The sequence below is a fragment of the Barbatula barbatula genome (genome assembly GCF_947034865.1).
Source record: "Barbatula barbatula genome assembly, chromosome: 13".
NCBI classification, from domain to species: Eukaryota; Metazoa; Chordata; class Actinopteri; order Cypriniformes; family Nemacheilidae; genus Barbatula; species Barbatula barbatula.
The window spans coordinates 21857905-21884564 of NC_136776.1; the positions used below are offsets into that span (position 1 = coordinate 21857905).

At 39.6% G+C, this 26660-nt stretch overlaps 5 protein-coding genes across 9 annotated transcripts; 4 read left to right on the plus strand and 1 right to left on the minus strand.

Moving 5' to 3' along the window:
• Window positions 1-64: 64 nt before the first annotated feature.
• Window positions 65-4455, minus strand: tbc1d20 (TBC1 domain family, member 20). The gene is made up of 8 exons (XM_079471446.1): window positions 4053-4455; window positions 3202-3378; window positions 2946-3026; window positions 2685-2871; window positions 2449-2550; window positions 2090-2231; window positions 1594-1775; window positions 65-1474 (listed from the first exon to the last, which is right to left on the minus strand). Exons 1-8 carry the CDS (start codon window positions 4108-4110, stop codon window positions 1207-1209), a joined length of 1197 nt encoding a protein of 398 aa, XP_079327572.1. The 5' UTR covers window positions 4111-4455; the 3' UTR covers window positions 65-1206.
• Window positions 4456-4650: 195 nt separating this feature from the next.
• bloc1s1 (biogenesis of lysosomal organelles complex-1, subunit 1) lies at window positions 4651-6688 on the plus strand. Of its 2 annotated transcripts, XM_079472047.1 has the most exons (5): window positions 4659-5445; window positions 5525-5586; window positions 5740-5812; window positions 6103-6235; window positions 6373-6688. In XM_079472047.1, exons 2-5 carry the CDS (start codon window positions 5526-5528, stop codon window positions 6481-6483), a joined length of 378 nt encoding a protein of 125 aa, XP_079328173.1. In that variant the 5' UTR covers window positions 4659-5445; window position 5525; the 3' UTR covers window positions 6484-6688. The 2 variants fall into 2 exon arrangements, with proteins under 2 accessions (XP_079328172.1, XP_079328173.1); XM_079472046.1 differs by having other exon boundaries at window positions 4651-5586.
• A 377-nt stretch (window positions 6689-7065) lies between these two features.
• On the plus strand, window positions 7066-11083 carry rdh5 (retinol dehydrogenase 5 (11-cis/9-cis)). Of its 2 annotated transcripts, none has more exons than XM_079472044.1 (7): window positions 7066-7256; window positions 7421-7604; window positions 8701-8766; window positions 8884-9206; window positions 9289-9547; window positions 9622-9785; window positions 9919-11083. In XM_079472044.1, exons 3-7 carry the CDS (start codon window positions 8735-8737, stop codon window positions 10137-10139), a joined length of 999 nt encoding a protein of 332 aa, XP_079328170.1. In that variant the 5' UTR covers window positions 7066-7256; window positions 7421-7604; window positions 8701-8734; the 3' UTR covers window positions 10140-11083. The 2 variants fall into 2 exon arrangements, with proteins under 2 accessions (XP_079328170.1, XP_079328171.1); XM_079472045.1 differs by having other exon boundaries at window positions 7072-7256; window positions 7509-7604.
• A 70-nt stretch (window positions 11084-11153) lies between these two features.
• Window positions 11154-16162, plus strand: gls2b (glutaminase 2b (liver, mitochondrial)). 3 transcript variants are annotated; one of them, XM_079470700.1, is made up of 18 exons: window positions 11154-11435; window positions 11581-11683; window positions 12113-12234; window positions 12317-12446; window positions 12521-12600; window positions 12679-12842; window positions 13051-13109; window positions 13622-13654; window positions 13735-13793; window positions 13875-13941; window positions 14302-14352; window positions 14553-14729; window positions 14801-14932; window positions 15014-15106; window positions 15216-15277; window positions 15367-15443; window positions 15531-15594; window positions 15774-16162. In XM_079470700.1, exons 1-18 carry the CDS (start codon window positions 11272-11274, stop codon window positions 15934-15936), a joined length of 1800 nt encoding a protein of 599 aa, XP_079326826.1. In that variant the 5' UTR covers window positions 11154-11271; the 3' UTR covers window positions 15937-16162. The 3 variants fall into 3 exon arrangements, with proteins under 3 accessions (XP_079326826.1, XP_079326827.1, XP_079326828.1); XM_079470701.1 differs by having other exon boundaries at window positions 11175-11496; XM_079470702.1 differs by having other exon boundaries at window positions 11184-11435; window positions 12687-12842.
• Window positions 16163-16667: 505 nt separating this feature from the next.
• On the plus strand, window positions 16668-19000 carry LOC306903114 (CD48 antigen-like). The gene is made up of 4 exons (XM_079472062.1): window positions 16668-16761; window positions 17005-17334; window positions 17536-17838; window positions 17933-19000. The coding sequence occupies exons 1-4, from the start codon at window positions 16704-16706 to the stop codon at window positions 18094-18096; spliced, it is 855 nt and encodes a 284-aa protein (XP_079328188.1). The 5' UTR covers window positions 16668-16703; the 3' UTR covers window positions 18097-19000.
• Window positions 19001-26660: the final 7660 nt, after the last annotated feature.

Genomic DNA, 26660 nt, shown 5'->3' on the forward strand with positions numbered 1-26660 from the left:
TTTTAAATGGACATGTTATAACTCTTTTACCGACATGATATAGATTATATTCAACAAAACTTCAACAGAAATATTTCTTGTACTCTGTTATTTTTATTGAAATCAACACGGTCAAAGGTGACACGATTCAAGACAATTCATAAGAATCTGTGCAAAACAACAAGCAAGAAACATCTTCTTTAGTGCAAAATAAAAGGATGAGCAATTATGTGATATTTTAATAATATATTCATTAAATAACAAAGACGAAAGGACCATGACAAATAACCACTTGATGTTACTGTAGTGAAATGCTGTTTTTGTGGTGTTGTGATAGATGAGAGTGTGCTCTTAACTTTATCTGGAGTTACACAATACTGAATAAAAACAACTGAATTTAAGAGCAAGTCATTGCTAAAAATAAAAAATAAACTGTAATAAAGGACATTTTAAGAAACGATTTAGCGAAAACATAAATATAGGCTATAAATTGTGAGCATAATAAAAAGATTTTATTATTCATTCCTATTTTACTTTATATATTTGTGTGTAACATACTACATTCTACACAAAACAAATTCAATTTCTGCATTTTAAAGGTTTTGAACAGCTTCAATTGCCGAATCTACAAAATAGTTTGGTCTCGATATTCTAGGGCTCGTTGTTCGCAAGAAGTGCAAGCAAAACTAATTTCTACGTTAAACATTCCTTAACCTCCATAAAATGGCACATTGAACTGAATGCAACAACTTGCGCAACACCCGACAAAACCCAGGCTGACTTCTGCCTGCACTGTTGCACTTTTTTTGCGTAAACTGTTGCATTCAGTTAGTAGGGTTACGCTTTTAAACAATATACATTCATGTTTGTTTGAATGTGTTTTTATGCACATACATTTTAAATGACATTGTTTAAAGCATTAATTGGCTTTACGAACCATTTACCTAAACAAATTATTCTGCAACCACTTAACCAAAGAATCGGTCTGCAGCCTCATGATTCACTTTTCACCAAATATTTCAGACTCTACACATCGATCATAAGCACAAACACCATGTTTGATTATCATATCTATGAGCACGTTATTTATTAGTCCGACTTCAGTCACGTGTATAAATACTTAAAAAAATAAAGAAAAAGGCAAATAAACGCAGACATGTTCACAAGTCCTTTCATATAAACTCTTCCAAACGTTGCGCTATCATTCTGTGCGGTCAATTGGCTAGTTTAAGGGAAGAGAATGTCCAGTTTAGGGGCCCACTCAAGAGCCGAGTTCACCATGGCCAACGCTGCAGCCCCCAACGCCACAGTCAGACCCATGACCGCCAGCCTCATGAAGCGTCGCGCCGTGGGTCTGACAACAGCGACTTTTCCGTGCTTGGCCTCAAGGGTGCGCTGCTGTAACTGCTGCTCTTTTCTTCGCCGTCGGAGCACAACGTCCGGACGCTGCTGGGTGGACGCCAACTCGAAGTCTTTGAAAGTGGAGACGGCGGTTCTGAATGAAAGTGAAAGTGTGTTTAGACAAAGTAGATTGTGTATTTAATGACTGCTTTTATGATTAAGTTTAATCGTAGGTTGCCAAACAATACATTCAAATAAAGTGGATGGACTCACTCCTGACTGTGCTGATGGACCCCCCTGGCCAGCTCGGATGGAGGAAACTGTACGAACAGATCTCCTGCCCGACTGATCAGAGTCTCGTACGGCAGATCTTCTGGGATTCGAGAGAGAAGATGATGCATCATGGCCATATCACACTCACATTCCAACACCTCCTCCTCACGGTGAAGAACAATCTGAGGAGAAATCATGTTTCTGAGCATTACAAGATAGAATAATTGTGCACAATGCAGATAAGAACTAAAGGTAAGGATCCATATTGTACAAAATTGAGTTCATAACTGTTTTTTTTTACTTTATCGTGGAGAACATACACAAAAGAACCTATTCATCAGACGAAGTAGCCCAGACACAAACGAATATCTCAATTATTCGGACACAACTCGGGGCTTCAAAATAGCTTCTGCTGAAACTGCCGACCCACTTCTCCTGTAGATCAGACCAAACCGCCCAACAACGCTTTGGAAAGATCAGACGGAAGAACACGTACCACAGCGGCGAAGTAGATGGGCATGAGAGGATGGCAGGCCAGGAAGAAGTCGTATAACCGAACGACGTGACGGAAATCTGACAGTACGTGTCCAAACCAGGTGATGAGCCAGCTGAGGGCGAATATGGTGCCGACTTCCGCTCTGCAGACGAAATGCAGACATGCTTATTTTAAGTGAAACAAATGAAAACGGAAATTATGTGTTGATGACTAAACATTGCAATTCTGACATAACAAATGTAACATCAAAGCCAAAATAATATTTACGGGTCTTACAGTAATTTGATCAATTCTTGTTCCCTGGAAATCAAGTAACTTTGTCCCTTTGCTAACGCTGTGCTTTAAGGTTATATACTTACTGTTGCATAAAATCGTAAACTTCGGGGTTGACCCGTTCTATAATGGGCATCAGGTAGTTTAAGATGTGTGTGGTGTTGTCCATAGTTGGGTCCATAAAGTCCCTGTGATGCATGATGATGTTAGTCAACACTAATATAGAAAATGCAAACAACCATAAAAAACTGATTGGCTGCCATGAGAAATCGATCCGAAGTTTCTCTCCATGTACATTAAAAACCTTCTGACTGGCTCAAACCTGAGATGATGCGTGGAGAGTTTCTCCACCAGGGCAGTGGCGAGCCGTTCCTCCAACACCAGCAGGAAGGTCACCACGATGTCATGGTAACCCTGATAATAGTGCAGCTGAGGGTTTTTCACGAGCACCCGTAGAATAATGTCGATCAGCTCTTCCTGAAGACCTGTACGCTGCTCGTCCGGCATCCCTGCGTCCGACACGGAAACAAACTCAGAACCGGCTACAGGGATGAACTAAGCAGAGAATGCACGTTCTGCTCACCTGGAGGGAAGCGCCGCAGGGACCGCTGAACGTCTAGGAGCACTTGGTTGAAGTCCTTGTTATTGTCACGATCTACATTTTCTAGTGGACAGAAGGCGGAAGAAATCATTGAGCTGCAAACTAGATTCGCGATTTCAGAAGGGAACACAATATAAACACTTGATGATGTCACCACAACGGGAAGGTTTTTCAGACGTTACGTAAACCCTTTGCAATCTAGATGAATCGTGCACGTTGATGTATACATATCTCTTACCTAGCTCTTCGGGTATCTGGTCTACAGACACGTTGAGCAGCCTGGGCCAGACCTGACGCCGTATCTCATCGGTCAGCAGACCGCCTTCGCTGATGGCCATACGCCTCAGAGTGGCCACGTCCACGGGCTTCGCGTTCAGCGCCTGAGCGATGACCATCTTCTTCTTCCGTCTAGACTCTGCCAGCGCCGAAGCAAACCACAAGAACACTGAAGTCTCTCCCACAACACAGTCTCAATCTGACAAATATTTGTAACCTTTGCCCTTCTTCTGCACAAAACAGCTCCCAAAGGGACATTCAAGTGAAATAGCCTATGTTGCAATGCAAAATCTAGATTCACACAGAGTCATGTCCAAAATAACACACAAAATGTCAAGCTTACACTTTCTCCATCTGTACATACAGATATTATATTATTATGTGTTTACAAAATTAAATAATGCAAAAATGCCACATGACATTTAACAATTATATGAGATAAAATGATGAATAATATAATTACTGGACTAGATGCAAAGCTAAGAATGGGAATGGTGTTGGTTTTAATAGAAACCATAATGGTTTCTGTGGGTGTCAGGCTGGTAACCAATGTGTTGAGTTTTATTCGTGGGATGTTGTTTGGTGGATAGGAACCAATAAAACTATCTTACTGGAATAAGACCCAAATCCTACTAACGTCACACGAAGTAATGTTGTGGTGGTTTTAATAGTATAGCTGATGGTTCACAGTGATATTTATAACGAAAACCAACAGATTTCTATCGTTTTTTATCAGCTGATCGTTCTTCCGGTGTTTTCCGGGCTCGGATCATTTATACTGTAGGCAAAAACATCTTAATTAAACAAACACACCTTGTTTTCCGAGTCCATTCAATGCCGAAGACGCGCCGACGCTCCGAGACTCCTTCATGTTCGTTCTGTCGCTAATGTCAGTCCCTTTCCTGCGGGCTTTCGCTCGTTTAATCCAGCTACATCATTTCATTTCAACATAAAAAACACCCGATAGACTTTAACGTTAGCATGGCAGCTAATTCAAAAGGCCACATCATTACATCCAGGTCCCCGTTAGCCGTTTGAACACATGCTAAAAGAGATCAAACTATCTCGCCGATCTACTCATGTCAAAGGTTTTAAACGCGCGTGTCCTGCAGAACCGGACCGGGATCTCAGACTCTCATTTGCGTCATTTCACAAACGTCGCTTCTGAATCTGCAGCTGTAGCATCATCTGGTGTGATGTTTATGAAGGGGATTCTGGGAAGTGGAGTTTTAGGAGAACAAGCGAGTGCGGCGGCGAGCGTTCAAAATAAAAGTCGCCGCAATTATTGACACGCTTATCACCGCTTTCTTTGTCCAAGGCCCGCCCATTAGGTCATGTGACTGACAGATAGAGCAACCAATCACTTTTCGTCTTGAGCCGCGTTAATGTTTAGAGGCGTGGGGATGTCCCCGCAGATCCAGACTGGTCTACATTCCCGAACGTGTCGAAGGTTAACAGCGACAAAATGATTAAAAGTTTATGCCGCGTTCTTTTTTAGTTAAATTATGATGACAAAAATTGTCGATTTAGTCATAATGTTAGTGCAGCAAAATGCAGTGTCGCTTTTATTTTGAAATGTCTTTTTGAACGGCTGTTGATACCTTTTGACAAAACTATTTACTTTATTTGACACATTATTTCAATACAATACAGCACACTTAAATTGAAATATACTATTTTCTGGATCGTATTCAAATCGAATTTTCATAAGTTCACGTGATTTTAATTAAACATTTATTTTCTGCAAAAAATAGACATCGTGACAGGGCATTTAATTTGGTTGAATTATAATGAAAAAAAGGTCAATTTAGTCATAATGTTAGTTCAGCAAAAAGCAGTGTCGCTTTTATTTTGAAACTTCGTTTTGAACTGCTGTTGATACTTTTTGACAAAACGATTTACTTTATTTGACACATTACTTCAATACGAAACAGCACACTTAAATTGAAATGTACTATTTTCTGGAGTGTATTCAAATCGTATTTTCATAAGTTCACATGATTTTATTTAAACGTTTACTTTCTACGGAAATAAATTGACATCGTATTTAATTTAGTTGAATTGTAATGAAAAAAATAGTCAATTTAGTCATAATGTTCGTTAAGCCAAAAGCAGTGTCGCTTTTATTTTGAAATGTCGTTCGGAACCGCTGTTGATACTTTTTGACCCTTCGCGTGTTCCTTACGTTTGTAGATCCGCTTGTCACGTGAGTTCTGCGACTGCCTAAACAATCACAGTCAATTTTGTGTTTAGGGTAAACATACAAGTTATTTTCCTTTTGCCAGGATGCTCTCCCGTTTATCAAAAGAACACCAAGCTAAACAAAACGAAAGAAAAGAGTTACAAGGTTTGTGTTTTCGACGATCTACAATGTACACACTGCCGTGCATCATGTGGCATGGAACATAATCATATGTTTAGTGCATTTAATATAATTAAAATGTGTGTGATAATAAAGTGTTTGATTATGTATACACAAATAATGCGATGACGTGTACAGAGAGGAGGCGACGAGATGCTATAGCAGCTGCCACATGTTTAACAGAGGCTTTGGTGGATCATCTTAATGTAGGGTGAGTACACGACCCAGACACTTACTAGGTCTTTAAAGGTGTTATTTAATGCACTTACAAGGCTGCAGTAAGTTCATGCGATCAGTGTGGTCATAATCCAGGTCTTTGTGATGCAATTCTGTTAAAGCAGCTTATAAACAGCAAATTCTTCTCGAGACAGTCAAATTTATATAAGCAGGACTGCAAATGGCCCTTTAATGCATGAATTCAGTTTTGGATGTCGTAGTCTGTGTTGGCACCTATGTTGATGTCTTATCGCTGTCTTGTCTATCAATTTGTGATCGACTCAGGGTGGCACAGGCGTACGTCAACCAGCGCAAACTGGACCACGAGGTGAAGACTTTGCAGGTGCAAGCCGGTCAGTTTGCCAAGCAGACCTCTCAGTGGATCAGCATGGTGGAGAACTTCAACCAAGCTTTAAAGGTGCACAGATGTTTATCTGGTAACAGGGTTTAGGGAAATCAGATTCTGCTTTAAGATTTTTTAAACGGTCTACAGTCATTTATTAACATTTCATCAATCCGTAAAATGACAGCTGACTTTATCCGTCTGTATGATAGGAAATTGGAGATGTGGAGAACTGGGCTCGAAGCATCGAGATGGACATGAGGACGATCTCGACAGCTCTGGAGTACGTACACAAAGGCCCGGCTCAGCCCGTCACCTCGTGAGCAAACAGACTTTCGCACTACTAGTGGACGGGAGCTTGGAGACGTTACCCTTTGGGTACCTTGGACACTTTTGTTTGAGACATTTGTGTCTTATTTATTTTAGAAGAGCTGCTGCACTCGCTGTTTTTTCTGAAATATCTGTTCTTTTTTAATTAAAAGTTTTTAACGTCAATGCACTTGTAAAATAAAATCCTCTGTCGTGTTATAGATTGTGGACTGTCACTTTTTTTAACAAAGCTGCAAGTAACCTAGCCATTATATGCTAATATTGCGTAACAGCTTTTGCACTAGACAGCACAGCTCTGAAGTGTTGGACGGCATGTTGTGTCCTTTATATATGAACCTATGTTTGGCAAACTCCATACTCTATTCAGTCTAAGCAATTAATGTGTTATACAATAACTACAAACCAGAATTCCCTTTCTAGATTTTCTAGGTGAGAATTTATGGGATTTACCTTTTATAACTCTGTGGCGAATTTTCGACCCTAATTATCTGTGTTTGGACCCACTGTGACGCTTTGTAACGTTCATGTTTTCAACAAGATTAGCTGTATTTACACAAGAAAACAAATTGTTTTCTGGGGTCATAAAAGGAAAGAGCGGAGTGTGGACAAAGGTCTATGTCCACTGCACGACTGAACTTCAGACGGGCTACTTTTCATACACCAGTTTTAATTGCAATTTATTTACAATTTCTTATACAAGTGTAATACTATTTAAGTTGTACAGAGATGGAATAAATACATTTGCAATACAAACTCGATTTGAAATGTAAGTACTGAGTCTATTTTATTTATTAAAAATTGATATCTTGTTTGAAATAGTTGTTATGCCAGGTCACACCTAAGGGCATGTTTTAAACTTTTGTTGTCAACACAAATACAGAAAAAATAAATAAACATTGCTTCTTAAAATGGCATGTTTCTTCAAAATAGACCCCGCCCACCCCGGCTATTTTGGGATCAGGCGCTCAAAAATGCACAAACTGTGAGATGGAGATTAGAAATTGTCACTCTGTTTTAGAGGATCAGCATTAGGGATAAATCCGAGCGGCAGCTCCACTTCAAACCACTGAACCAACAACCTTACAACCTCCAGCTCCATCCAAGAAGGGAAACGGTAAGACCGATAATTCATTTCTGTTATTATGTGGAAAGCCTATGTTTATATTATCAAAAATCTGAATTGAAGAACTTTCTTTTGTCTATTAGTTTTTTGAGATCCCATTTAGTCATTCACTTTTAGATTAAGGGAAATACTTTATGTGAAGAGTCACATGGATTAGCAGAAAGTGTTTCAAACGTTTTTTTTAAATAAAAAAGGATGATAATTTGCTTTGAATTATTTATCTGTTTAGGAGGTGGATGTATGTTTATATGAAATCATGCCATTTTTATCCAAGTAGTTTCTGCTTTAGCCAGTGTTCTAGAAATAATTTTAAAGATGAAATCTAGTTAAAAAAATTCTTTTATTTTGACATTATAATTATTATAATCATTATTTTGAATATTATTATAACAAAATATATAATATTTGTAGATTTTTTTAAATACTTCATTATAATAAAATTATTATTATTTTTATTTATTTATTTAGAGCCTTTCATAAACTAGGAACCATATAGACAGTAAAGTAATTTTTTTCCAAAGCAATATGCAATTTAGGCCTAAATTTGTCTCTGGTTAATTTCATCCACTCTTTCTGAATGAATCATCTCTTTTTCTGTATACTGTTAAGTCTCTAAAGCTAATAGGTTTTGTGCTCTGAGGAGCTTATAGTACCTCCGTGAAACCGGATTGTCCATTTCTTGTAAGAAAACAGTCTCAGCCTTCTGTAAACCTTATCACTGATTGCAATGTTCCCCTTTGTTTCATAAGAGTCTTATCTCAAGATTTCTCATGTGCTCAGATATGACGGCCTTACGCATGTTACCCTGTGACCACATAATCTAAAACCATGCGTGTGTGGATCAACAAAGGTTTAAATTCAATAGGCTGTAACTTGAATTTAATAATAGATATAAAACAAACAGCAGTTTACTTTAACTATTGATGGTTAATCTATGCTAAATTGAAGGAAAACTAATATAATAAACAAATTTACAAAATCAATTTTAAATAATCTCGCCCCCTGTGTTGATTATGGGAACTGCATCTCCAACTTTCTCTAATTTTGTGTCTGCATTGTTTTATCTGCTTGGCATTTTACCAAACAGCATCTGTTTACAAAACATCTTCGCCGAGTCAGACATGGAGCTAGAAACTATTTTCGAGTACTTGAGGTAAGAACATCTCATTTTAAATCCACTAAAAACATGACAAGCGAGTCAATGATGCAACTATACAGAATGTTGTAATTTTGTATATTGTTTGTGTATTCTCTATTCCTGTGTTTACAGTGATTTCACATGGATACACGGCTTGGGCGCGTTCGTGCTGCTCTGGGCTCTGGTCTGGTTCTGCCGGGACAACCTAGAGATTGACAACGTCAAGGAAAAATACGTCTTTGTGACTGGTTGCGACACTGGTTTTGGGAATCTAGTCTGCAAACGCCTAGACAAACGGGGATTCCACGTCCTCGCCGGGTGTCTGACAGAAAAAGGGGCAGATGATTTGAAAAGGGCGACCGGACCTTACCTGAAGACGTGTATGTTGGACGTAACCAACACGGCTAGCATTCAGAAGGCCGCGGAATGGACCAAAAAGGAAGTTGGAGATAAAGGTCTGGGCGCTAAGCTAACTTATTATTCTCATCTGATTCTTACAAATCTTGAAGCATTACATCTTGGTTCTGAATTTTACAGGACTTTGGGGTATTGTGAACAACGCCGGGCGCTCGCTGCCCATGGGTCCCTCTGAGTGGATGACGATTGAAGACTTTCAGAGCACCCTCAAAGTCAATATGATCGGCGTTATCGAGACGACCATGAACTTCTTACCTCTTATCAAAATGGCTCGTGGTCGAATTGTGAATGTGGCATCGGTGCTGGGCAGAGTCGCGGCTAATGGTGGGGGCTACTGTATCTCGAAGTTTGGGGTGGAAGGTTTTTCCGACTGTCTGAGGTATTCAACAATCCATCTTTCCATCAATCTAGTTTTTAAATGTAGACCTAATCAAACCCTTCATGTAATTTCAGGAGGGATATCCAGTATTTTGGAATCAAGGTGTGTATAATCGAACCTGGATTCTTCAAGACTCAGGTGACCAGCTTAGAGCCCATCGAGAGGGAACTACATCGCCTCTGGAACCAGCTGCCCACTGAGGTGAAAGAAAGTTACGGTGATAAATACCTGGACAAATGTAAGTTATTTAACATTATAGACCAGCTTCTGTATTAACTGTTGTGTGATAAACCAAATGATCTTTAGCCAAAAATATGGACTTGCTTTCATGTTGTTACATTTTAGTCAAAATGTTCTTCTTTAAACCCCAGACATCAAGATCCAGAGACTGATCATGAATGCCATTTGTGACCCGGACATCAGCAAAGTAACCAATTGCATGGAGCATGCCCTGCTGGCCGTCCACCCGAGGACGCGTTACAGTGCAGGCTGGGATGCCAAGCTCTTATGGATCCCCCTGTCCTACATGCCTGCTTGTTTTGTGGACATTGCGTTAAAGTTGGTGATGCCAAAGCCTGCAAAAGGCGTCTAGTGTTCTGGTTAAGGAATTTTAGCCCAGAGACCCTGGTAACAGATTTTATTTCTATTTTTAGTCTTGGCTTCTGTCACCATTATGAAACACTGGATAATGGTCTATTTTTGGAGCCCCTAATTTTGGAGGTTTTAAATGGGGTTAGTGGGTGATGACAATAACGTGTCATTTAAAAAAAAAGTAAAGGTGTTTTTAAATTTAAAAAACACAAAAAATATATTTTAAACTGTTTAAATGGACATTACCAATAATGTTGTAAAATAATAATTTATGTATGTTATCAATGTTTAAACACCGATCTGTGCCTCTTGTTCAGCTAGTTTATGTTTTGTCAATAATTCTAAGTGATATTACAAGTTATTACCTTGCATATAGTATTATAATATTACTATAATTTAATGACCACGTTGGTTGGTAAGCAGTTCGCATAAACATATAAAGAATTAAATAAACATTATAGCCTACTAATATTTGGATTTTTCCTTTTATCGCTGCACCAACCTCTGTGTCCAAATTCACTTTTTGCTAATGACAAAGTTTGTTGGCAAACAGTTTGCATAAACATATAAAGAATTAAATAAACATTATACGAATATTTGGATTCTTTCCTTTTTTCGGTGCACCAACCTCCGTGTCCAAATTCACGTAAACACATACAATTAATATGGCTGTCAAACGATTAATCGCATCCCGAATAACCGTTTGACAGCCCTAATAATCACTAATAAAACTAGGCTACAACTTTCGAATGAAACAAATACTTAATTTTCAATGAAATATAGTATAATATTTTAAAATGAAGTCATTAAACCTTACTAAAAACAAAAATACGAGTTTGTACACATTTCTAATGATAAATATACAATTTGAATTCAATATTAAATTGTTCTGCTGACTTCTGATTCGTACTTATGTCTAAAAAAATAAATGTCCGTTCGTACTTCAATGTTTGGACAGTGAAAGTTATTCTGTAATCCGTGACCCAGTGAACTCTTCGGTGATGTCACACGGCTCCCGACTCGAGCCCACCTGTTCACGCGCATCAGAAAACAGCATTTATCTGCGACACGGACCTCTACGACTCCCATTCTTTCTCTCCAACCTTTGAACAAGTTCTTATGAGACATTTGAAATGCTCTTTTTAAAGACTTTGCGACTGCACAATGCCGGGCTCATGGGGTTGCTGTCGAAAGACTTCGTAAAGAACAGCGCAGTGTCGGTCAATGAAAGAGCGGCGAGAAGACCGGTCAGCGTTACAGCGCGGACACGCGCGCCTGCAGCCGCAGATTCACCTGCGTGAGTCTCATTTCTTTCGCATTGGATTATGGCGCACAATTGAATGCATAAATATGACCAAGTAAATCGTGTTTAAAGTTGTTATTAGTATATATATATTATATATAATAGTCTACAATCTAATGGCATTCTTTTATATCAATAGCACAAACTTGACCGGTACAGGTTTATTCTCTGGTCTGGAGGACATGCTTTTCTACACCATAACTCAAGGAGTAGATCAAATTCCTGTATCGCACTTCATCTCCGTAAGATTTGCTTCTTGATTTTTTTGGACATCTTTGTACACACGGATCAGATTTATCAGTTCAAACTTGAGTTTGTGAAGAATCTGGTCCTTACGCAACATCTCAAGAAGTTTCATCAATCCTCGGGTCGTCTATCTCAGCTGTGATACTGTTTATGAGCAACAGCTGAGACACATTTTTGCACACGTGTTTTGAGCTCGGTTACAGGATGGGGGTTTTGAGAGGGTCCGTAATCACCCCTACTGTACGGCTTGATGGTTGGGTTCCTCCATATTGGACCCAACCCCAAAACAACCCATTTATAGAGGATATGAATGTACACGTTTGCACACAATATCTAAAAATTGACACGTGAGAAATGTCTGCCGCACACACAAATACACGCATGTGAACGGAATCGCTTTTTGACTCATTGAATTTGGTTTACAGGCCGTGAAAAGCACCGGCCTTCTCACATCAGACCCCAGACTGCGCGACTGCATGTTACAGATCCGTCAAGCTGTCCGGGAATCTGCCGGAGAGGTCATGATGGACCGCGAGCTGTTCCGGAAGTACGGTTAACACGCACTCATTTGATAACAGCACAATGTTGTTGCGAAGGATTTCAGAATGTGCATTGAGTTGTCTTGACAGGTGTGTGGGGGGCAACATTGTTCTGCTGAGTCTGGCTTTCAGACGGAAGTTCATCATTCCTGAATTTGAGGCGTTTGTGAGCATCATCGATCAGATTTATAACAGGTGTATAGAGCAAGAAAATGGACAGGTAAATCTTCACACGTTCCTTTGGTTATTTATTTGGTAAGGTTCAAGTCAGACAAACCGTCTGGTTTATTTCAGGTGGCAAAGTACATTCCTCATCTCTCCAAGTTTAGTCCTGATCTGTGGGGCGTCTCTCTCTGCACCGTAGATGGCCAAAGGTAAATCAAAATACGTTTCCGCCAAATGTGTTTCCTTTATAAAATATTTGGAGTTGTAAAAGTGTTTATGATGCCTAGGCATTCAGTCGGGGACACAAAAGTGCCATTTTGCTTGCAGTCGTGCATAAAGCCGCTGGAATATGCCATCGCCGTGCACGAACATGGGACGGATGGGGTTCACCGATATGTGGGGAAGGAGCCGAGCGGATTCACATTCAACAAACTCTCTCTGGATGAGGATGGTGGGTGAGAGCACACAGACGATCAACCTGTAGATGTACTTACGATACACAACTGCACATATAGAGTAAAGAAAGAACCGACATGAAAAGATCAAATGTGACTTTGAAATATATTCTTTTGTAGAAAAAACATATGTGTTGAATACTTCATAAATAAAGATATTCAATGCCATCTCGTCGGTTGAATGAACGTTGTCTCTGTCCTCAGATAAACCTCACAACCCCATGGTCAACGCTGGTGCGATTGTCATCAGTTCTCTTATCAAGGTAAACAGCGCTCTGATTGGTTGAAGCCGTTGCACGATGCATTACATCAGTCAGTTCAGCCCCCATATGACAAGAGAGACATTAAAACTTTAATATATCATTCATTTATTTTCAAATCAGCACATTGTGGAGTATAAAGGAATGAAGATGATGTCGTTGATCGTTGTTTTTATTTGCACGTTTGATCAATAATGACGTCCAAAACAAACACTCATATAACGCACATGTATAGATGAACGGATCGAGACTAGAATTCAGGTCAAGCTGAAACCTTCGACCTAGAATGTCGGCACACAGGTGTGCGAACACACAGTGTTGTTGTTGGCCACACAAAAAGCCATGAACAGATGCATGGGGGGTCCGGCCTCTATCCAGCCAATTGAAAGTGTGTTTAACAGTAGGTGTGTATGATTCGGTATGAGGGTCATGAATGAGATTGACAGGTCTGTTGGATCAGAACCTCTCAATCTGACCCCAACTATCTGACAATTTGACTCGTTTTTCCTGTCCAGCCTGGCGTCAACAAGGCCGAGAAGTTTGACTATGTGAGTTACATCCTGATTCCTTTTGCTTGGAGTTTTTGATGTTGGATTTTCATGTAAGAAACATGGCACTGTTGTTCCAGGTGATGGAGTTTGTGAAGAAAATGACCGGCAGAGAGTATGTGGGCTTCAGCAATGCATCGTGAGTCTCTGATTTGTCGATGTGTCCTCATTTTGCACGTGTTTCGTTGTTGTTAATGTTTGTTTGATGTTTGCTTATCAGGTTCCAGTCAGAGAAAGAGACAGGAGACAGAAACTTTGCAATAGGGTACTACCTAAAAGAGAAGAAGGTTTGTTCTGGAATGATTCATCTATGATAGGATAATCCATTACATGTACATGAGGACGTACTGTTCCAAAGTCAATCGAGCAAGCAGTGTTGGGTGCTTTATTTCACAAATTACTTATTAAAACACGTATCAACCTTGGTCACATTGACTGGTAACATGAAATCAAATATTTCCTATAACATGGTACATTGCACTCTTTATAAACATATATCTTCATATGAAATTTAACGAAATTAACTTATTTTTCAAGCAAATTCCACAAAATTTTGATTTTAAATGTAATATGGTTTCATAATGATTTGTTGAAAGTATATTGTAATTGAATTACGTAACCACGAACTGTTATGTCACTCTATGCAGTGTTTTCCTCTGGGAGCGGACATGATAGATGCTCTCGACTTTTACTTTCAGGTATGTTCTAGTGATACCACTCAAAGCCCACATACACCTCGGAGACGTCTATTTGTTATCTTCATTGACATCTGCAAGATCTAATTTTTGTTGTTTACTCATCAGCAATACGTCTCTGAGACAGATGTCACATCAGATGTTTATAATTTCGAATGTATGTGAAATGTTTTCAGACGTCTGCCCTTTTTTTCTCCTCATAGCTGTGCTCCATCGAGGTCACGTGCGAGTCCAGTAGCGTGATGGCGGCGACGTTGGCCAACGGGGGCATCTGTCCAATCACCGGAGAGAGAGTCCTGAGCACAGAAGCCGTACGGAACACGCTCAGTCTCATGCATTCGTGCGGGATGTACGATTACTCCGGACAGTTTGCGTTTCACGTAAGTTGGGACCTGAAGTTTAGAAGTTTAGATTTTGTGGCACGTCAAAAATGTGTTTGTGTATGTGTCAGGTGGGGTTACCCGCAAAGTCGGGTGTGTCGGGTGCAGTGCTGCTGGTGGTGCCAAACGTGATGGGCGTCATGTGTTGGTCGCCCCCTCTGGACAAAGTCGGTAACAGCGTCCGTGGAATCCGCTTCTGTCAGGTGACTGCGCAGTTGGTTTGTGCGTTTCCTGTCATTTTTGACATACATTTCGGTGAACGTACATCATCTTGTTTTCTTTAGGAGCTGGTGTCGTTGTTCAACTTCCACAATTATGACAACATGAGACACTTTGTGAGGAAGCAGGACCCTCGCAGACAGTCCGGTGACGACAGGGTGAGTTGTCCTTATAACAGGTGTTTTCTAGATATCGGTTAAAGTTATCACACAATGGATGATAATCCTTTTCTTAAGTGTAAACTTTGATATGTATGTGATGTTTCAGAACAAGTCAGTGGTGAATCTGATGTTTGCCGCCCACAGTGGAGATGTTTCCGCTTTGAGGAGGTCTTTTTATACACTGGATAATATCTTTCTATTTAAGAAAACAATCGTCATTGCGACTTAAATGTTTTTTGGGGGGTTTATTTCCACAGGTTTGCTCTCTCATCTATGGATATGGAACTGAAGGACTATGACGCTCGCACGCCTCTCCATGTGGCTTCTGCAGAAGGTCTTTTTTTACTTTTGTAAACGTACATTTTTAGAAATGGAGTAACGTTGTGGCTACAAAATGCCTTCTGTGTCCGATTTGTTTCAGGTCATGTAGAAGTTGTGTCATTTCTGACAAAGGCCTGCCGAGTCAACCCCTTTGTGAAAGACCGGTACAGACCCTCTTTATTCCTAACTTTTCCTTAAAGGGATAGTTGCCCGAAATTGAAAATTCACATGAAATATAAATATAAATATGCCTTGAAATCTCATTTGTATCATGACTACGTGTCGTAGTGCATGTTAACCAACTGAGACTTTAAAGATATTGGTTGTTCGATTGGTTAACCAGGTGGGGAAACATTCCTCGCGATGACGCCATGCAGTTCGGCCACACGGACGTGGTGAAGATATTACAGGAATATGAGCAGAACTTCAGTCCAGAGACTTCTCAGAGTGACGCAGGTGAAGGCAACGGTCATTCCAATCTGACCTCTGTAGAAAGAAGAGTGTGATTCGCTGGAATTCCTTCAGACACTACAGAGAAACAAAAGTGCAGTGTATTTTGCTTTGTAAATATGAGATTGCTGTAAATAAATTGTGTTATATTCATCTTATATGTTCTTTGACTTTCAATTCTTTGACAGCGACCCATTGTGTCTCAGAGATCGGACGGAAGTTGTGGCAAGTCGCATGAAACACTGTGTTCAAACTATAGCAAATAAAGCAAGAGTCGGATCTACGTTTGCAGTTTTTACTTTAGCGTACTTTACAATGCAAACCAATTTGAGACGAAGGTTTGTCGGAAAAACCCACAGGGTGATGTTGTTTGGCCTTTCACACACAAACTTCTCACGAATGTTGCTAAGCCCACCACACCAACGGTTATTTCTTTGCAACAACGACCCCATCCAAAAAACTCTATGATGTTTGTTATATGCTAGTGGGTTTTATATGCGTGGACGGGGGTCTTACGTCTACATGTAGTCATTGTTTAAAATAACTTGACTCGAGGCGGACAGTTAATTCGGTTGGTGTGTTTAAAAAGAGAGTCCCGAGTTTAATCTGCTCTGTTGTTTGATAAAATACAGTAATCACACTACTTTATTAGATTACAAAGAATATGATCTGGCAATGTGGAAACATATTTTGGATATGCTGGACTATAATTCTGACATAAAAAAATATATATGATGATAACTTCCTCATGTTAACATCAGCTACTGGCTGAATCTTCACCACATGAGAACTGTTCGAGCATGAGAAATGCAACCACAGAGACATGAGCGATTCTAAAATGCTCTTGTGCTTTTTAATCTGCTTTGTTATCGACACAAAAGGTAAGATATACCATTTATTTTTCTGTTATGAATGCTTATCTGTCATTTGATTGACATACGGCATTACAGATAGTATATGCTGTATATGCTATAGCATCAACTTGAATTTTAAGTGGTTTATCCACCTTTAACAGACTTATTCATGTGTGAGCTGATTTCTGAACTGACGGAACAGCAATTGTTAGTAAATAGCCTTCACTACTGCCTATAATGTAATAAATCTGCTCTTCATATGTGTTTCAGGTGTGTTTGGTGTTGATGGAGATGAAGTGAAGTCAGTGTCAGTGACGGAGGGAGAATCTGTTACTCTACACACTGATGTTACTCACATACAGAGACTTGATCAGATAGTGTGGATGTTTGGACCTCAAGAGAAGCGTATAGCTGAAATATATAAGGGATATATTGATTTGTTTAACAGTAATATGATATTTGGAGACAGACTGAAGCTGGACAGTCAGACTGGATCTCTCACCATCACAAACATCACCATCACAGACTCTGGACTTTATAAACTACAGATCATCAGTGACAGAGGAAACTCAGACAAGAGATTCGATGTTACCGTCTTTGGTGCGTTTATATATAAATTCTCAACAACTTTTTTTGTTATCGTTCATGATGGTTAATGACACATTTCAACAATTAAAATTCACAAGCTACACACCTTAGTGATTTACATGGATTGATACATTATAAAAACAGTTTGAGTGTAGACCGTCTTAAGTGTAGATTTTTCCTTAAAAAGAAACTTTATATGGTCATCTTTTCCAGCTCGTCTGTCTGTTCCTGTCATCATCAGAAACTCTTCTCAATGTTCTTCATCATCAGAAAGATCTTCAGCATCAACATGTGTGTTGTTGTGTTCAGTGATGAATGTGACACGTGTGAGTCTCTCCTGGTACAAAGGAAACAGTTTATTGTCCAACATCAGTGTGTCTGATCTCAACATCAGACTCTCTCTTCCTCTGGAGGTGGAATATCAGGATACAAACACATACAGATGTGTGGTCAACAATCCCATCACAAACCTCACACAACATCTGGACATCAATGGCCTTTGTCAGCCGTGTTCAGGTGAGATAGTATGACAGGTCTGTTTATAATCATAAACATCAAACAATCTTGTGATATTTATGCATAATGAATAACATTTGTTTTATTTCCACAGTCTCTGTGGAGCTATACAGTCGTTGGAAGAGAGTGACTCCCTCAATGGTTTATGCTCTGATGGGCGTTACCGCTGTCGCTCTCTTGGTTTATTATGTCAGATCTAAACAAGAACCAAAAAAAAACACCGGTTTAATCCATACATTTTTTTTGAGATATCTCTAAACATAAAGCGTCACAAATTGAGAACGTATTAGAGCTGAAGATGACCTTTACTGTATCATTTAAGGACACCACAAACACATTTAAAATGAATTTAGGTGTCTGTTCTTTTCACTTTTTGTTTTGTCATTGTATTATGCATCACGAGATATGAATGTACTCCTGTTCATGTATGTTTTTATATGTCATATCGCATATGAAAAATACACAGGTGTAATTTTTTTAACTCGCACTTGGTGGTGTTGATGGCTAGGCCAAAGCTTTCTGAAGCAGATTTCGACAGACAGCCATCTGGTCAAAGAGCCACCGCAAAGCTGAAGCTGTAAATGTAGTTTGTGTTACTTTCAGCATTAAACCAAGAAAATATTTTTTCTGTGTCAATTTAATGAAAATAATATTAATGAATAAACTTCAAAAGCAAGTAACACATCAACCATCAGTTAACTATCCTCTCCATGTGCTTCATGGTCTTTGTTATAAACCGATAATGCTGTAATTTGATATTCAGGACTGAATTGCACTTTAGAATCCATTAGCATCCCAACACAGTGTTGTCTTACAAACTTGTTTTTGATAACCTTGCATATTAAAAACACGCAGATGCACTATACAGTGTAGGTGCAATGAAATAGCTGGTTACCTACAGAATAAAAAGGTTTAAACATCACGATATTTTAACCAGATAAACCAGAACGCAGAACATTATGAGTCGCTCTCTAGTCGAAACAAAAAATGTTTATTTGTTGTTTGAACAGTTTACACATAACAAACAGGGCATTGAGAAACTTTGTTCAATTGACAGAGTTGGGATCACGCAAAAACAATTAGCCTGAGAACAAATAAACAAACAAAAACCAAAAAAAGTGTGATGAACTTGTCACCTGTTATCATTAAAGTGGTACAGTGAGTTTTAACTTGTTTTTGTGCTGACTGCATATGTAAACCAGCATATTTGCATGCAGGCAAATGCCTACCGATGTCTACTCAGATCTACGCTTCTGTCTTTCTCCCATCAGCTCATTCTTCCGTCAGCTACAAACATGTTTTCTTGTATTTTTCTGCTTAGAGACTAAAGTAGACAAATGCAGGAAAATGACATTAAGATGAGAGCTGTTTGCTTGATCGGTGTGTGATGCTGGAATACATCCTTTCATCTGCACCATTAGCTGTCTGTAATAATGCAAAAAGATTGAGTATTTATTCCACGTACATTGCGAGCATTTAAGATATAATAGGTGAGGACAGAGCAAAGGGTCTATTGAACAGGGGTTTGATAGTCTAGTCTAGTATTGTAAAAGTAAAAATGCATGTGGCGTTTAATGACAGTTTCTTTTGTTCATTTTGTCTGCTGAACACTGTTTCAGCGTATTGTACCTCTTCGTTTGATGAATTAATATAATAATATAGGTTAACAATAGCAATAGGTTAATACTAGTCCTTATAATAATCATAATATTTACAGCATACATATATATATAGTATAGAATATATTCACAAGAATTTTTTTTATGCCAACATGCAGTCCCTGCCTGTTTGTTTTCTTTTGTGTATATTTGATCTCACAACGTCTTGCACATTTTAATAATTGAATATATATTGTTTCATTATTTGTTGATATCATTGTTGTCATTATTTTCGCTTGCACAGATGTGTGTAACCGAAAAGCGTGTAACCTTGTTGCACTCCTATACCCGAGTGTAAGTCTATACAACATATTTGGTTATACGTTTAGGACAGTAATACGGTCAGGCGATCAAAAGCACCTCATGTCACCTGTACACTTGTGATCGGACATGATGTGCTCATTTAAACCACACTTTCTTTCTTATAGAACCTAGTCACTGTAGCCTACACGACCTAGATGAACAGATACGGCATTGAGGTAAGACTGGCACGCAAACAACATGCTTATCTCATGAGCATATTTTGCTCACTGTAATTCAAAATCTAGCTATTTTTACCCAAATATTTAACGCCCAATGTTTGCATTTAAAATATGTTTTGCAGTGTTGTCCTCGCCACAATCTAACACAAGAAATGATTTAGTATTCTAACAACAAATGTGGTTTTCAGCGTTTCTCTAAACTCAAAGCCCCCTTCTTTTATTTTCCCCTCAAACCAGTCTCTCTTTGATGCTGGCATTGAAGATGTGAGAGTGGAACGTTCCTATTGGTGTGGAAGTTACAGGTTATTATAGGTTTATAATGATGCTTTTATTAAAGAATCATCACACACATCAAAATACTGGGTGGTTTTTAACCAAACACATCTAAAATATTGTACATTTACAGTCATAAACCTTTTTAGGTCATGATGGCTGAAGCATCTCAGGCCACCACTTCCTGTTCAGAAGTCACACAAGAGAAATCCAGCTGCTATCTATTGCCTGTATGCTATGCAAAGTCCTTTTGTATAAATCGACTACCTGCATGTTTACATTTAGTCATGTAGCAGATGCTTTTATCCAAAGCGATTTACAAAGAGTTCGGGGAGCAATAAGCGATATGTCATACATGTCCGGGGAGAAACGCTATAGCCTACTGTTAGTTTTACACTTGCTGTTCTTGCGAGAACCAACCGCCTATACCGTATTCAATAGCCAAGTGTTTTCAAGACATACAAATATGTGTGTTATTCTCTTTTTTTATCCCTCATTTATCCTTTCTCTTTCTCAGCATCACGTTCTCCTCAACCAATCATCACTTTTGAACAACATAGGCCTGTAGGCGGAGTAACACAGGTAGCCCCTCCTTTGGAGTAGCCACGCCTCTCTCTCATCAGCCAAGCTTATGATGCCAGTGCGAATGTACAATACAAGATGGATACACAATATTGACAATATCAGTTTGGGATCTCAGCACAGAAGTTTAAAGATTGTAGAACAGAGGAAGCCGACAACCCTGACTTGTGTTGATGTTAAGATGACAACACCATTTTGAGTAGGACATTAATATAAATAATTAGTTTGACACATGCTTTATTGTTGAGAATATGTGTCATGATTCTGCCTTCTTGATTTTCTGGTCTGGGGCAGAATCATGACAGACCCACGTGTTTTATGTGGAGAGAAACATATTATTGTCAATCTGGACATAATGTGCGTTCTCTCCAGTCTCGTCATTGGCCCCGCCCGCTCGTTCCTAGTATAGCTTTCCACCTGTGTCTCATTTCCCACACCTGCCCAGTGTTATCTACTTTGTTAGTCTCCCTATTTAACCAAGCTCACACCCTCTGCTGACCACCCAATCATCAAACTTAACTCCACTGATGTTCACACTGCACTAAGTCGGATCAACGCGCGCAAGGCTGCTGGCCCAGATGGCATCCCTGGTCGCGTACTCCGGGCATGTTCAGAGCAGCTCGCTGGGGTCTTCACGGACATCTTCAACCTGTCCCTCGCCCAAGCAGTGGTTCCAGCATGTTTTAAATCCACCTCCATTGTGCCCATCCCCAAAAATTCAAACCAGACGTGCCTGAACGACTACCGCCCGGTAGCACTCACACCAATTGTCATGAAGTGCTTTGAGCGGCTGGTCCTGGCACACCTAAAGGACTCTCTACCACCCACACTGGACCCATACCAATTCGCCTATCGAAACAATAGGAGCACAGATGATGCAGTGTCCATGGCGCTGCACTCCGTGCTCACACATCTGGACAATAAGGACACTTATGCACGTATGCTGTTTGTAGACTTCAGCTCTGCATTCAATACCGTCATCCCTTCCAAGCTAATCGTCAAACTTGGAAACCTAGGCATCAACAACTCTACCTGCAATTGGATTATGGATTTCCTGACGAACAGGCCTCAGCTTGTTAGGTTAGGCCCCATCTGCTCCACCACCACCACCCTCAACACTGGTGTACCACAGGGCTGCGTACTGAGCCCCTTTCTCTACTCCCTTTTCACACTCGACTGCAGGCCTGTGAACGGATCTAACTCCTTCATCAAGTTTGCAGACGATACAACGGTGATTGGTCTCATCAGCAACAACGATGAGACTGCATACAGGGAGGAGGTCCGGCACCTGGCCACATGGTGCTCAGATAACAACCTGCTCCTTAACACCTCCAAGACAAAGGAGATCATCGTGGACTTCAGGAAGGCGAAAGGAGGCACACACGACCCCATCCACATTAATGGAATGGCTGTAGAACGTGTTTCCAGTTTTAAGTTCCTGGGGACTCACATTTCGGAGGACCTGTCCTGGACCACCAACACCTCATGCCTGGTCAAGAAGGCTCACCAGCGTCTCTTCTTTTTGAGGACACTGAAGAAGAACCAACTGTCTTCATCTATCCTGGTGAACTTCTATCGCTGCACGATAGAGAGCATCCTGACCAACTGTGTCACAGTCTGGTACGGAAACTGTTCTGTTGCTGAGCGCAAGGCACTGCAGCGGGTGGTGAAAACAGCCCAGCGCATCACAGGGACTACACTTTCTGCCATTGAGGACATCCAGAAGAAACGCTGTCTGCGTCGAGCTCGCAGCATTCTCAAGGACTCCTCTCACCCCGCTCATAGACTGTTTACTCTCTTGCCTTCCGGTAGGTGCTTCCGGTGCCTCCGGACAAGAACCACCAGACTAAGAAACAGCTTTTTTCCCAGAGCTGTTTCATTATTGAACTCTGCCCCCCACTGATTCCAGTACCTCTCATACCCTTAACTCCAATGCTGCTACAACATTGTTTACATTGCACTACAGGGCTGCATGCATGACTGAACTGTACACACCAGTACTTCATGTATCTGCTCTACCGGACTGTTTACACACACACAGCATCATTTGCACTCTATACTGCTCACTTGCACACCAGGAATATTTAACTGAATGCTCATTTGCACTAATGGACCACTTCCATAACTGCATTAACCTATCTACTGCACTGTAATTCTATTAACTGCATCTAGTCATCTACTGCACTGTAATTCTATTAACTGCATCTAGTCATCTACTGCACTGTAATTCTATTAACTGCATCTAGTCATCTACTGCACTGTAATTCTATTAACTGCATCTAGTCATCTAATGCACTGTAACTTCAATAACTGCATTAACTAACCAACTGCACGGTAACTCTATTAACTGCATCTACTCATCAACTGCACTATAACTTCAATAACTGCATTAACTAATCAACTGCACTGTAACTCTATTAACTGCATTAACTAAACTTCTGGACTGCAACCTATTAACTGCATTAACTCATATACTGCACCGTAACTTTAATAACTGCATCAACTTCAACAACTGCATTAACTCACCTATTGCACTGCAACTTTAATAGCCAATGTCAATAATTTATGCATACCTAAGTCACTTGCACTATTTTAGTCTAAATTATTATCTGTTCATATCCACCTGTACATTAATGTTCATAGTATATAGTCATCTGTATATATTGTTCATAGTATATACCTACTGTCATATTTTTATAGAACACACCTACTGCAAAATATTTCTATAGTCCATGCCCACTGTATTATATTCTCACTACTGTATTCTGTATTTATTCTAACTGTATATCCTGCACTTGCTAACTGCACTTCTGGTTAGACCTAAACTACATTTCGTTACACTGTACTTGTATATGTGTAATGACAATAAAGTTGAATCTAATCTAATCTAATCTAATGCCCTCATGTCTATTGACTTGCGCTTGTTCATTGCTCCAAGCACCCTTGTTTGTTATCCTTGTTACCTTGCTCGTGTTGAAGTTCTTTGTTAGATGTTTAACAGCCCTGTCTTTTGTAATTAGTTTATCTTTGCCCCCCCCCTGTGGGAAGGGTTTGTTTTCAGTTTTGGATTTGAGTTTTGTCATTTTTTTCCTCCATCGTGGGTGTTTGTTTTGTTTAATTAAAGTCTTGTTGTTAAAACCCCTTCACTGCTGCCTGCAATTGGGTTCTTCCTCCACGTTCATAACAAAATGTCTTTGCTTACACAAGAACATAAAAGGCATGCTGTTGGAGTTTTAATGTGCAACATTCAACAGCAGGCTGTGCTGTTTCTCCAGTACTTTCACATCTTTTTGAAATTGAAGTTTATTTAGTCTTCCTTCCTTGCATTGTGACTTACTTCCGTGCGACACAAAAGGGAAGTTTATGATGACATCGTCCACCAGCTGGTATGACTTGTTTATAATGTATAAAAGAAGCTCTTTCAGAGATTTGTGTAAGAAACCTTAATAATTTAATCATCACACTGGTGACACTTATTAATATGGACGGACGATGGCAATAGTCGTTTCATGCACAATTTACAGCATAGAAAACACTGCAAACTAAAACGTGAAAAGTTTTACTTCATGAGGGAGAAACAACAATGTTCACGTTTACAATAACATTCTTCGCATGCGGCAAACAAACGCTGCTACAAAATTGCAATAATGAAACGATATGGAGAACGGAGCAGATTTTCAAAGAATAAAAGGAGTGACGCAGATCACAGAGTCATATTAAATATCAGAAGATGCAGAAAAGCGAGTGTAATGTAATATGATGCTCTGCAGAAAAGCAGTCCGAGTGTCTTCTTGTGGCTTTACCATACAATCCAGTTATCCTCAGAATAGAAATATTATAAATGGTTCAACAGAGGTTGAAAGGGACGAAACACGTTTAACATTTGCGTGTATATGCAAATAACAAAATGACTTTTGAAAAATTCCCTTGAGCTTCTTTCCTACAAAGACTTCAGACTCGAACAATGTAAAGCGCTTCATTAAACCTCAAGAAAACACATTCGAGAACAAAAACTTCGACACAATCCTGTGTCTTCAAAGTAGACAAATGTGGCTGAAATCGGATACTGGAGCTTGTGAGTCCCCGCCGGCTGATTCATGTCCTCGCGCTGGAGTATATTGTTTCTGATTCACGCAGTGTCTGTAAAATCCACAAAGGAGAAGTTGAAATGATGGTGTGGATGAGCTACATTTGGCAACAATGGCACAAAACATGTTCAAACTATCAGACATCTCAGAATAATCATTTTTAGATGCCATTCTTTTACTTCAAAGCCTAGTTGTCAGAGTCAACGCAATGGAAAGATAAAGAAACTAGAAGAAAGTAATGTATCCTTTTCGCATTCAAGACAACAACACATACAGATGTGTGGTCAACCATCCCATCACCAACCTCACACAACATCTGTGTTCAGGTAAGACAGCAGATATATTATTTACTAAGGTGTTTCATTAACCACCATAAATAATAATTGTATATTTTCTTAATTAGTTATATAAATATTTGGAAATGTATTGATAAGCAAGATGGTATAATATGGTTTTTATTATTTCCCCAGACAGTCCTTGGAAGAGAGTGACTCCCTCGTTGGTTTATGCTTTGGTGGGCATGACTGTTGTCACTTGTGTATTGCATCAGATCCCAACAAAAGTACAAACCCTTAGATGATATGCACACCATGACGGTAGTGATGACCAAAGTGCTTTTTCTGAAGCAATGATTTTCCACCCGGTATCTGATATGTGTTAAAAGTGTCAAGCTTTACTAAGCCGTTTTATGATGACGGAAAATATACCGATATGAAATAATCAATAGCTTTATGAGACAAGGCTCTTGTGTCTTTTGTGTTTACATTGCAAGACGAGGTTTTACATGAAACTGATCATTTTTTACAAGGTATATAGCAACTGTTAAGATGTATGTAAGTCAATCACATACTAGAAATCTGCCGTCATCCTAATGCTGTACTTTTATATGGATGAGCAGCTCTTTAGAAACATCTGAAGAACATTAGCCAAACCCTTTATCCTGGGAAAAACACTTACCGGATTTGTAATGTTGCTAGATAAACAATGGGTTGCAGCATGGCTTGTATACGAAACACCTGCAGATGACATGAAAGCAGGCAACATGGATAAAGCAAGTGAAAGTCAAACTGGTTTCAAGACAGTCAATAGGTTTATTTGTGGTTAGCGCAGTTTTCAGAGAACAACGTGGGCATTGAAATGGCACGTACCATGCAAGTCACAAAAACAAAACAGAACCCCTGCGGTCCAACGATGGAAAATACAGTATGATAAATCATACACCAGCTGCACACCTTTTGTCACCATACAGTACATTTTCTGACTGTATAGGCCCACTATACGACCCTTTACTTCTCACTCCCGACTACAGTACATTCAAATGCGTCCTCATCAGAGGGATTTGATGCAAATCCCAGTCAGATTCCTGCAGCAGGAAGGTCTAACACTGGCTGGTTCATCCAGCTAGAGAGATGCTTTTTAAATGTTAAAATGACAGGAGCGCCATTAAAACAACACTGGAATATATCGTGTCCTTACAATGAGCTTTCCGTAGAGCAAAAAGGTGATAAATTCGTGTTTTAAGGTTTCAGCGGGTACTAGTATTCAGCTTCTAGCTTAAAGACGAACGTGCCAATAACTAGTGTTTTATGTACTAAAAAGGATCTCTTACCTGTTTTTGCTTAGTGTGTCTAGAAGATGTTGTATGAACGTAATCTACTTCTTCTGTCTTTATCTATGTTCACGTGGTTCGAAACCTTAAGATTAGGGTAAACAAAAGATAACTCCTTAATAAATGTTAT